This window comes from Theobroma cacao, chromosome 9 (assembly GCF_053813885.1).
Source record: "Theobroma cacao isolate CCN51 chromosome 9, ASM5381388v1, whole genome shotgun sequence".
In the NCBI taxonomy this organism is placed as follows: Eukaryota; Viridiplantae; Streptophyta; class Magnoliopsida; order Malvales; family Malvaceae; genus Theobroma; species Theobroma cacao.
In genome coordinates, this window is record NC_142647.1 from 40,046,943 (window position 1) to 40,059,657 (window position 12,715).

Below are 12,715 nucleotides of genomic sequence, written 5' to 3' on the forward strand. Positions count from 1 at the left end.
AGTCCACAGCTTTAAGAAAACTAAAAATGCAAGCAAGAACCCTGTGAAGCAGAATAGTGGAGGTCTTTCTGTTTCTTGGAAACTGAATCAATTTATGTTCTTATGTAGCAATTGGATTTTGTTCCTTTATATGTTATATTGTTGCAATATGTTCATGTTTGTAACCGACCATAAATTGATTTTTATTTTCAATTTTGTTTTGTTCAGTTGTTTAGTATATCGTTATATTTCGTAGTTTGGAGTGTATTCTTTCCTCTAGTTCTGGGTTTAAGCTTTTTCAGAGTTTTGGAGTTGTTAGATATTAATGCCTGCATCCCCAAGACAAATGTCCTTTTTGTATTATGACACTTTGCTATATATGTACTGATATAAGCTAACTATGCTGTCTTGGTGTCACATACGTGTTGCCTTGATGTTTTTGGTAGCCATAGGCCTAACATTTGTTAATACTAGGAACAAGTGTGATGTATGACACAGCAGTATATAATCTTGTAATCAAAGCGTTTTATATATGACACATATATATATCTCTGTTTAAGTAGTCTGAACAAAGGCTTTACAAACTACATGAAAAAGTCTATCATGCTTGTTTTCATCATGGTATCAGAGCTTTCTTGATCCCTGTCGGACCTTACAATACCTTCTTCTGCACAGAAACCTTACAAAAAAAATTTTCACTTGTCTCATTTCAAATGTCTACCTCAACTCCTTATATTACACATCAACCTCCACCGTTGTTTGATGATGTTAATTACTCGGTGTGGGCTATCAAGATGAAGGCCTATTTAAGAGGTTACAATCTCTGGAACGTGGTAGAAAATGATATCGAGATTTCAACATTAAAAGATAATGCATCTGCAGCTCAAGTCAAACAATATGAAGAAGATGTAGCCAAACATTACAAAGCAATGTCATTTCTCCATTCAGCCGTGTCTGAGACTATATTCAGCAGGATCATGGGTTGTGAAACAGCCAAAGAAGCTTGGGATACTCTGTAAGAAGAATTTCTTGGTAATACCAGAACCAGGCATATGCAGCTCCTCAATCTCAGGTGAGAGTTTGAATTGATGAGAATGAAAGATACTCAAACAGTGAAGGAATATGTAGATTAAGTTATGAAGCTTGTCAACCAAATTAGGATGTTGGGTGAAAAGTTATTTGAGACTAGTGTTGTGCAAAAGATTTTGATAAGCATACTAGAAAAGTTTGAAGCTACTATTGCTTCCCTTGAGCAATCGAAGGATCCTATCAAACTTACAATCACTGAAATAGTGAGTGCCCTTCAAGCTGTAGAGCAGAGACGAATAGCACTCCAGAATCCAAGTGCAGAAACTGCATTTGTCACAAAACATCGAGGCAAAGCTGTAACTGACAGTGGCAATAAGAAGAACTTCAGAGACAAGGACAAAAATGCCTTCAATTCTAGTCAAATTGCTAACAGAAAAGGCAAGTTCAAAGTCTGCATGTATTGCAAAAAATGCAGTCACTTTGAAGACAACTGTTGGTTCAAACCTGATGCCAAATGTAAAGTTTGCAATGAACTTGGACACATTGATAAGGTGTGTAAAAATAAGTCTTCAGCAACTGAGAAAGCAGATCAGTCGACTGAGAAAGCTCAGGTGGCAGAAGAAACACTTTTTATGGCACTTACTGCACCCAATAGTGATGTTCATAATGATCAGTGGTTGCTTGACAGTGGGAGTTCCAACCATATCACACCACTGGAAAGCATGTTTGTTGACTTGGATAAGAATTATAAATCCAAAGTTAAGATTGGTAATAAATTCCATCTTGATGCTATTGGAAAAGGAACTGTCAGTATTTATGCCTCTGCTGGAATTAGGTATATTTCTGATGTGCTTTTAGTTCCAACAATTACTCAAAATTTATTATCTATTGGGCAATTGGTGGAATGTAAGTATACCTTGTTGTTTAAAGATAGTGCATGTAGAATATTTGATCCAACTGGTACTTATTTGATGACCATTCCAATGAGAAAAAGATGCTTCTCAATAACTATAGACCAGTTGTGTTTACAAGTATCACAAACAAATGAATCTGATGAGAATAATATAAGTCTTTGGCATAAGTGTCACGACCCGGAACTCCCATCGAGCCAGTGACAACCGCCGCGACGTCCCGATAAGCACTCATTACCCCGAATGCCGATCGAAACCCCGCAAGGCTTAGCATCAACTTCCGCATCTCCCCGGTGAGCGACAATTAGATAAATCTCGCATTTTAAGAAAACATAAGTTGGTTCCAACTCAAAACAATAAAATATTATTTTCTAGCTCACAGGGGCATTTTCGTCAATTTTTTTTTAAAAAAATTTTGAAATCCGAAAAATGTAATATGTAAGTGGAAACACATATTTCATGATTTAAATTAAATTTTGAAGTCTACAACATTCATTTAAAGTAAAATTATAGCTATTTGAATATAATAAAAACATTAAATAAAATATTCTATTTTCTTAAAACACAATATTTTCAAAGTCTTCCTAAAATAACTTTTGTAGCATAAAAGTAAAATAAATTTAGTTATATAGTAATAAAGATAATTAAAGTATGAAATTTCGTTTACAGTGACACGTGGGCCCCTAACTAACCAAGAAAGTGTAGAGCTACGAACCCTTACTTCCTATGATGCAACTTCGAGATTAATTCTCGTCTTAATCAACTATCAACAAACTGTCCTGAGCCTGAAAAATGGATAGGAAGAGGGGTGAGATTAAATAATCCCAGTGAGTAAACAATTACCATCAAAAGCATCTAAAGCCGAGTAGATGGAGACAATATAAAAACGTTATATCTCAATAATGTTCATAACACAAAATTCGTTTCAATCTATACCAAATAATTTCTTTTCATCAAAATTTCCCCGACTTATGAATTTTTTTAAACTTGGCCCCTGCCAATATCATTCTCGCGGGTACCTTCGTCAAGGTATCCCACTGAGACCGCCAAGGCTGTTCAATGACCCATACCCATAAACATGTTTTCACATCTGACACACAGCCGTTCCTTGGCGTTGGCTGAGTCTCACTCTCACGTGGTGGCCCGAACGTGAGGTGCACTCAAATCATACCTGAGGAGATACTTCACCCAACATCTCCCCCTGGAGGTAAGTATATAATTGAGTTACCGTGCCCCTCTCATAGGCAGTCCACGGAAACCCCCACCACTGCAGTGACCGTTTAATATACCACCAGACCCATAAAAATTTCAGTAGCATAATATGGCGAATAAAATGTAATCCAATCTACCGAGACCAATCCAAAACTGTTCATATATTTCATGCCAACCTAAAAAATTTAGCCATTATGCTACCATAGTGTCATAAGCCACAATTTCAATAACATATAAAATCATAAATTTCAACACAGTCTCCATATACTCAATTTTCCCAAAACAATATTTGATTTCAAAACCAGTATAAATCTCATTTTTATTAAAAAATATTTTAATTGGAAAGCATAATATTTTATAATTTAAATTCACCATTCAATAAAAGCATCAAACAAGTATAATTACTCTAGATATTTAAGACGATAAATTGTCCACTCACAGTTCTAGGAGTCGATGTACTCCTAATCCCAGTCTTCAAGCATAATTTTGGTACTTTTACCAGTGTAATTTGCTCACCACCTATCCACAATGTACAATACATAATTCACCACATCAATGCTTGACCATTATAAAATCAATTCAGGCTCGGTATATATGCATGATATGACATGCAACTTATCCGAGTACCGCTTAAATGCGGTGCTGACCTAATTCGGCCTATTACCCGATTAAATTACTAACGCGTCCAATTTAATCTCAAATTAATTTTTTTCAGTTTCTATACCTCAATTGCACCCAAATTGACTTAATGTCCCTCGGTGTGGTGCAAATTATCAGTCTTGATAGCAAATTACGAAAATACCCCTAATGGGTAAAAATTCATATTTTTGCTCCAAAAATTTCCATTATTTTTCTAGACTCATAATTCATCATTATTCATCATAATTCCTCAAATAAACATCAAGATCATCAGCCAATATTCCCCTAGAAAATTCAGCCAATAATGGTAATGGAGGAAAATAAATTCTTTTCTTGTTGTTTTGTTCCTAAATATGCTAAACTAACACTAAACACTAACATAGCTCAAAATCAAATTTATCTAACAACTTTCTCTCTCTAAACCCATATGACCAGAATTCAAATCATCCTCAAATCACATGATTCAACCATGAAAAATGATGGAAAATGCATGGGAAAGGTAAAGCACAAGACAAATTTAAGAAATGTTACCTTTTTTCACTTGATTTTTGAATTTCCACCTATTTTCCCTTTAAATTTCTTAGCTAGGGTTTTATTTTCTCCTTTCTCTCTCTTGTTTCTTGCTTGGCCGAATGTTGAAGAAGAAGAATGGGTGGGCTGATTTTTTTATGCCTTTTTTATTGTTTAATGAAATAATATTATTTTATTCATATTTTAAATATTTTATTAATTCATTTTTTTTTCTAGCCATCCATTTGTCCTACTTTTTCCACCATGCATTCCCTTTGACTTATCCAAGTCTTAAGTGAAATTTCCAGATTTTTCCAAAGTTTTGGTGAAGTAATTTTTGATATTTACACTTTTGCCCCCGTAAAAATCAAAAATTACATTTTTACCCCAAAAACTGAAAAATTGTCCATAGACATATTTTTTATCCCTTATACTCATATCATTCCCCAATTTGTCAAATGTGATCTAAATTCTCTCAAAATCTCAAATTTTATCCGCAGATGGATAAATTACAATTTTACCCTTATATAGTGAAAATTTCAATTTGACTCCGAATTGATCCTCGAACTCCTAATTACCATTTTGAGTCATCCCTGAACTGTGAAACTCTTAATTTCACCTTAAAATTCCTATTTGAACTAGTTCGAGGCTTAATCGACTTAATGATACCATTAGAGGCAATATCGTCTTTTAACGATTTCTCGAACTTCCTAAATATACAAACATTCTATCGAGCATGTGAATGATATTATAATTATTTTACAAAGCAGGGTTTGACAATAAGAGACTTGGGCACTTCAATCATCGTTCATTACAACAGGTAAGCACTTCTGAGTTAAATCCAAAGCTTCCAAAGTCTACTGATAAAGGCTCATTGTGCAGTGTTTGTCAACTGGGGAAATTATCAAGGAAACTTTTCCCTATTTCCACTAGCAGAGCAAAAGGAAAACTTGATCTAGTACATTATGATGTGGCTGGTCCAATGAGTATTGAGTCTCTTAATGGCAGCAGATATTATCTAATATTTATTGATGATATGTCTAGAATGTGTTGGATCTTTTTTATCAAGATGAAGTCAGAAGTGTTTCAATTATTTCTGGTATTCAAAGCCAAGGTTGAGCTGGAATCAGGTGTCAAGATCAAGTGCCTCAGAACAGACAATGGGGGAGAGTATACATTTGGGGAATTTACTCACTACTTGTCAAGTGAAGGCATTAATCATCAACTCACAGCTCCATATACACCACAACAGAATGGGGTTAGTGAAAGGAAAAACAGGACAATCATGGATATGTCCAGGTGTCTAATGATTCAAATTAACCTTCTAAAGAGATTCTGGGCAGAAGCTGTAAATACTGTAGTGTATTTCACTATCTAGGAGTAAAATGATTTTGAAAGATATTGATCACATTTGACTTATTGGAGTATGATTTGAGGTTGAGAAGTGATAAATTGTAATCTCGGTATTTTTCAGAACATAGGGGTAAAATGAGAATTTTGTCACCTTAGTGGCAAAATTGTAATTTTACACCACCGACACTTGTCCAGTACATGAATTTTATCCAATATTATCATGGATAATTGAAGGAATTTAAGTGGTAGAGAGAGAAAGCTTAATAGTTAAGAAATTACAAATGGACCAATAATGTGGTGACATGTGTCAAGTTTATAGCCATTATTTATTTAGCTTTAAAATAAGTATAAAATCAGCCCATTTTCTTTCATATGGTCGGCCAAACCAAGACCAAAGAAGAACAAAAGAAGAAAAGGAAGAAAACAAAACTTAGGTGGAAAAATTCAAAGAAAAAGTGTGAAAATTTAATGAAACAAGTGAAAAAAAGGTAAAATTTTTCAATTAAGCTTGAGATCTTTCTTTCCCATGCATTTCTCCTCATTTTTCATGATTAAATTACATGTTTTCATGATGAATTCATGACTGGTCAGAATGGGTATGGAGAGAGAATGATGTTAGATTGATTTGATTTTGAGTTATGTTGGTGTTTAGAGTTAGTTAAGCATGTTTAGAAATAAAACAACAAGAAAAAAAATTCATTTTCCCCATGAACCTTCAATGGCCGAGCCCTATGTGAAGTGTAGAAGTAATGAATTGATTTTGTGATCAAGTGAATTGGTTGAAAAGTGGATGAAATGATGATTTATGGTGAGAAAATGGAATGAAAAAATTTTTAGTGATAGTGCACCACAATGGCCGAAATTTTCAAGAAGAATTGTGAGGGCTGTTAGGTTGAATTTTAAATTATTAGAATTGTATTTAGTGAATTGAAATATTAGAAATGAAATGGAGCAATTTGGAGCAAAATCGGACACAATTGTCATTTAATTGGGTAATAGGTCAAATTATGTCAACACCGCATTTAAGCGGTAGTCGGATAAGTTGCATATCATATCATGCATATACATCGAGCCTGAATTGATTTTATAATGGTTAAACGTTAATGTGGTAAATTATGTATTGTACATTGTGGATAAGTGGTGAGCAAATTACACTGGTAAAAGTACAGAGATTGTACTTGAAGACTGAGATTAAGAGTACACCTAGAACTGTGAGTAATCTTATCATCATTTTAATTATCTAAAGTATGTTTTAACTCGGTTTTGGTGAAATTTTATGAAAATGAGTTAAATGGTAAATTTTAGGTTTTATAAACAAAAATGTATTTAAATGAAAAGATTTTATAAATTGTCTTGAAACGAAATAACGATTTTGAAAATAGAGTAATTGGAGACCACTGGTATGTTGTAAATTTATGATTGAAAATTGATGGCTTATGTTATATTGTTATTGTGTTGGCATGACTGACTGGGTTGTGTTTTATGAATTGTATGAATTGTTTTATTTTAACATTGCTGGCTGGATAGTAAAATATTAACCTTGTCATGTTGTCAAAATTTTATTGTATGGTGGGTATTGCTTGCTGTAGTGGGCTGGGTTCTGTGGACTAGCCTATTATAGGGGCATGAAATTCTGACATATTTTACCTCGGTTGGAGAGGCGAGTAGGGTAACTCTCGAGGTATAACTTTAGAGTTCACTTCACGCTAAACCACCACGTGAGGGGGAACTCAGTCATTGTCAAGGAACGACTGTGTTTTCTAAATCAAAACATGATTTATGAGTATATAACCTTTTAATAGCCTTGGCAGACTCGGTTTGGGATAGCCTTCGGCCAAGGTATCCTTGATAACTGAGTATGAAAATAATTTTTGGCATGAGCCAAAGTTTTAAAAAATTCATAAGCCATGTTAATTACTCGATTTATATGAATTGATTTTATTTGGTTGAAATAAGTTGAAAGGTGATGAATTTTAGTATGTTAAACTGTTTTATCTGTCTCCGCTTACTCGTCTTTAGATAGTTTAAATGGTGTCTGTTTACTCACTGAGATTTTATAATCTCACCACCCTTATTTCCTCACATTTCAAGTTCGGGGAATTCTATAGTTAGCTGACTTTGACAAAGACTTTCATTTGGACTTGAATCTGTAAAAGCAGTAGGTTTTCAGCTTCCGATGCATTTTGGTTAGATGTGGGCCCACGTGTCGCTATAAATGTAATTTTATACTTTGGTTATTTGCTTTATAGTATATATGAATATAATTAACTTTTACGCTATAAGAATTATTTACCGATAGCTTTATAAAAATTATTTTACAGGAAAATAATTTATTTTATTGAATATTTTTATTATATTTAAATATTCAAATTTTCACTTCAAATGAACGTTTTAGATACTTAATTTATTTTTAAATCATTAAATATATATTTTCTGCTTACCTATTACATTTTTAGCAAGTTTTGAGATTTTTAACGAAAAATGACGAAAATGTCCCTGTGAGCCAGAAAACAATTTGTTATGTTCTGCTTTGAAAATGACTCGTAATCTTTCGAATTACGATATTTGATAACTATTGCTCACTGGGAAAGTGCGAAAGCTGATACGAGAGCTTTGCTAGGTTTCGATCGGCATTCAGGGTGAAGAATGTCTGTCGAGGCTTCGCAGCGGTTGTCACGGGCCCGATGGAGAGTTTTGGGTCGTGATAGATATGACCCCGTTTGAAGTTTGGTTTGGCCATAAACCATCTCTTAATCATTTAAGAGTGTTCGGGTGTGTTTGTTATGTTCATGTACCAGAGTCTCAGCAGGATAAACTTTAGCAGAAAGCCCTTGCAGGCATCTTTCTTGGGTACAGTTCCCATTCCAAAGCTTATAGAATTTATCTACATGAGTCTAACAAACTGATTGTCAGTAGAGATGTTTCTTTGATGAATCTCTAAGTTGGAAGTGGGAACCTGAATCTGGGGACAACAATAGATTTTCAGCCGCTTCAATGAACTTAGAATTCATTTTCCAAGAAGACAATGATGTCCTAGAATCAAGTGATAATCATAATATTGATGATGTACCTGTCAAAGGTACACGATCTACTGATGATATCTATAATAGGAGTTTGTTTGTTGCAGAAGAGCCAACCACTTTTGCAGAAGCAACAAAATGTCTTGAATGGAGAGCTGCTATGTGTGAAGAGCTCGATATGATTAGCAAAAATCAAACCTGGAGTCTTGTAAAGAGGCAAAACAATCACCATGTTATTGGTGTTAAATGGATCTTCCAAAGGAAACTTAATCCAGATGGTAGTGTGAATAAATTTAAAGCCCGTTTGGTTGCCAAAGGCTTTAATCAACGACTTGGGATTGACTACATGGAGACATCTGCTCTAGTAGCACGGTTTGATACAATCAAACTGTTGCTTGCTCTGTCTTCTGCATTTTGTTGGAATGTATACCATTTAGATATTAAGTCTGCCTTCCTCAATGGTGTCTTGGAAGAAGAAATATTTGTGGAGCAGCCTGCTGGATTCATTCAAAATCCAAATGAAGATAAGGTTTTCAAGCTGCACAAAGCCTTGTACGGCCTTAAACAGGCTCCTCGTACCTGGTACAGTAGAATGGATACATATTTATTAAAGCAGGGGTTTGTCAGGAGCTGTAATGAAGCCACTTTATACATATATAGCTCCTCAACTAAACCTTCTATGATTGTCTTACTGTACGTTGATGACTTACTAGTTACAGGAGGAGACAACATAGCTTTGCAGAGGTTTAAGGAAAAAATGCATAATGAGTTTGATATGACTGATCTGGGTCTAATGAGCTACTTTCTAGGGTTAGAAATTAACCAATCAGTTGATGGGATTAGACTGTCACAGAAGAAATATATCTCTAATGTTTTAAGGGGGTTTCATATGGAGCATTGTAAGCCTGCAGTTACTCCATTGCCTGTAAATGAAAAATACTCCAGCAATAAAGGTATCAAACTCAAAGATCCTTTAATTTATCGAAGTATGATTGGGTGTCTGTTGTACATATGTTTTTCTCGTCCAAACATTATGTTTTCTGTTAATATGCTGTCAAGATTCATGCAAGAACCAATAAATCTTCGTCTAACAGCTGCAAAACGTGTCTTGAAATATTTGAAAGTCACTTAGAATCTTGTGATTCATTTCACCAGAACTACTCAAGTAAGTCTTTTGGCATATTTTGACAGTGACTGGGCTGGAAATATTAATGATTTTGCAGCACATCTGGTTATGTTTTTACTCTAGGTAATGGTCCATTCAGCTGGAACTCTTATAAGCAAACACTGGTTGCTCAATCTTCTGCTGAGGCAAAATATATTGCAGCATCAGCAGCATCTAATCAAGCCATCTAGTTGAGGAAAGTCTTGGCAGACTTAAGACTTTCACAATGTCATCCCACTCCATTGTTGGTTGACAATAAGTCAACAATTGCAATATAAAAAAATCCAGTGTTTCATGGCAAAACAAAGCACATACAAGTCAAGTTCCATGCCATTCGGGATGCTGAGAAGAATGGATATGTCAATGTTTAATATTGCTCCTTAGAACTGCAGCTGGCAGATATAATGACCAAAGCTTTATCTGGACCACGACTTGAATACCTCAGAAGCAAACTGAATTTACAGCATGCAGGCATTAAGGAGGAGTGTTAGATATTAATGCCTGCATCCCTAAGACAAATGTCCTTTTTGTGTTATGACACTTTGCTATATATGTACTGATATAAGCTAACTATGTTGTCTTGGTGTCACATACGTGTTGCCTTGATGTTTTTGGTAGCCATATGCCTGACACTTGTTAATACTAGAAACAAGTGTGATGTATGACACAGCAGTATATAATCTTGTAATCAAACTGTTTTATATATGACACATATATATATCTCTGTTTAAGCAGTCTGAACAGAGGCTTTACAAACTACATGAAAAAGTCTATCATGCTTGTTTTCATAAGGAGTATAACTGTCAAACCCTGCTTCGTAAAATAATTATACTGTCATTCACATGCTCGATAGAATGTTTGTATATTTAGGAAGTTCGAGAAATCGTTAAAAGATGATATTGCCCCTAATGGTACTATTGAGTCGATTAAGCCTCGAACTAGTTCAAATAGGAGTTTTAAAGTGAAATTAAGAGTTTCACAGTTCAGGGATGACTCAAAATGGTAATTCGGAGTTCGAGGATCAATTTGAAGTCAAACCGAAATTTTCACTATCAAGGGGTAAAATCGTAATTTTTTCACTCGCGGATAAAATTTGAGATTTTGAGAGAATTCAGATCACATTTGACAAATTGGAGAATGGTATGAGTATAAGGGATGAAAAATATGTCTATGGGTAATTTTTTAATTTTTGGGGCAAAAATATAATTTTTAAAAATTTGCTCCATCAAAACTTTGGAAAAGTCTAGAAATTTCATGGAAGACATGGATAAGTGAAGAGGATTGAGTGGTAGAAAAAGAAAGTAAAAAAGATGGCTAGAAAAAAATAAAATAATAAAATATTCAAAAAATAAATAAAATAATAATATTTTATTAAGCCTATTAAAAGGCTTGAAAATTTCAGTATTCTTCATTTGGAGGGTCAGCCAAAACCAGCAGGAGAGAGAGAGAAATAAGAACAAACCCTAGAGTGAGAAAATTCAAAGAAAAAGTGTGATTTTTTAAGGAATCAAGTGTTTAAAGGTATGATTTTTCAAGCTTAGCTTAAGATTTATCATTTCCATGCATTTGTCCTTATTTTCCATGGTTAAATTATGTGTTTTGATGATGGATTCAAATCTGATCATATGGGTTTAGAGAGAGAAAGTTGTTAGATTAATTTGATTTTGAACTATGTTAGTGTTTAGTGTTAGTTTAGCATGTTTATGAGTAAAACCACAAGAAAAATATTCATTTTCTCCATGAATTTCTCTAGGCTGAATCTAGCCAATGGTGTGTGAGGATGAGGTTGACTTTATTTTAAGAAAATTAGATGGAAAAATGATGAATTATGAGGTTGGAAATTAAATGGAAATTTTTGGTGCAAAAAAATGGAAATTTTTACCCACTAAGGGTAAAAGCGTAATTTGTGGTCCGAACTGATAAATTGGACCACATTCACAGTCATTGAGGTATTGTGGATATAATTGGATAATTGAATATGAAATGGATGGAATTGGAGTTGAATTGGAGATTTTAAAAATTTACACCGTGTATAGGCGAGTTAGGTCGGACATTGTGATTAAGCGATTGTCCAAACATTTCACACCATATCAGTGCATACGCATGGATAAGAGCCTGAAATAATATATATTGATTTGACACAAATTATTGAATTTTTTGTGTCATGTATTGTGGATAGGTGGTGAGCTATCTGATACGGGTAAAAGACTACACTCGAGGACCGAGAATAGGAGTATATCTACTCCTAGTACAGTGAGTAAACTTACTATCGTCTTAATTATCTAGAGTAGATTTATTTAATTGTGTGATTTTATGAAAAAATAGTTTAATTGGAAAATTATTGTGTTTTATGGGAAAATGGGATTTTATAAAATTTTTAAAAATCTAATAATGATTTCAAAAATAGAGTAATTGGAGACCTATACTATGATTGTGTTGTTTATCCATGATTTTACATTAAATGGCTTATGATAAATATGGGTATGACTGATTATTTTTATAATTTAAAGAATATGTGAACTGTTTTGATTTGCCTTGAATGTGTTAAGTGAGCCATGTCATACTATTGTGATTTTATTGGTTGGTGGATTATAAAGTGGGCACTGCAGTGATGGGGGTTCCGTGAGCCAGCCTAATTAGAAGGGCACGGTTCCCAATTATTGAGCTTACCTCGATTGGAGAGGCGCGTAGGATAACTCTCGAGGTAGGATTTGAGTACACTTCACGCTGGCTAGCACGTGAAACTGGGACTCAGCCAACGCCAAGGAACGGCTGTGTTGTCAAAGGTGAAATGTGTTTGTGTGTGTGACAATAAACAGCCTTGGCGGTCTTGGTAAGATGCCTTCGCGAGGTATCCCCGATAATGGATTTTTGGCAAAGGCTAAGTTTTTGAAAAG

At 34.3% G+C, this 12,715-nt stretch overlaps 1 protein-coding gene and 1 long non-coding RNA gene across 2 annotated transcripts; one reads left to right on the top strand and one right to left on the bottom strand.

The window, feature by feature from the left end:
- The first annotated feature begins 692 nt into the window (after positions 1–692).
- LOC148760959 (uncharacterized) lies at positions 693–1,942 on the top strand. The gene is made up of 3 exons (XM_088809712.1): positions 693–994; positions 1,139–1,843; positions 1,939–1,942. The coding sequence occupies exons 1-3, from the start codon at positions 693–695 to the stop codon at positions 1,940–1,942; spliced, it is 1,011 nt and encodes a 336-aa protein (XP_088665838.1).
- A 153-nt stretch (positions 1,943–2,095) lies between these two features.
- On the bottom strand, positions 2,096–4,420 carry LOC148760960 (uncharacterized). The gene is made up of 3 exons (XR_016028201.1): positions 4,302–4,420; positions 3,571–3,650; positions 2,096–2,704 (listed from the first exon to the last, which is right to left on the bottom strand). It is a non-coding gene; the product is annotated as an uncharacterized LOC148760960 (long non-coding RNA).
- Between the last annotated feature and the right edge of the window lie 8,295 nt (positions 4,421–12,715).

Coding starts and splice junctions, on each gene's coding strand:
- LOC148760959 (XM_088809712.1), top strand. CDS start 693: ATGTCTACCTCAACTCCTTATATTACACATCAACCTCCACCGTTGTTT. Junction 995..1,138: donor AAAGAAGCTTGGGATACTCT/GTAAGAAGAATT, acceptor CAACCAAATTAG/GATGTTGGGTGAAAAGTTAT.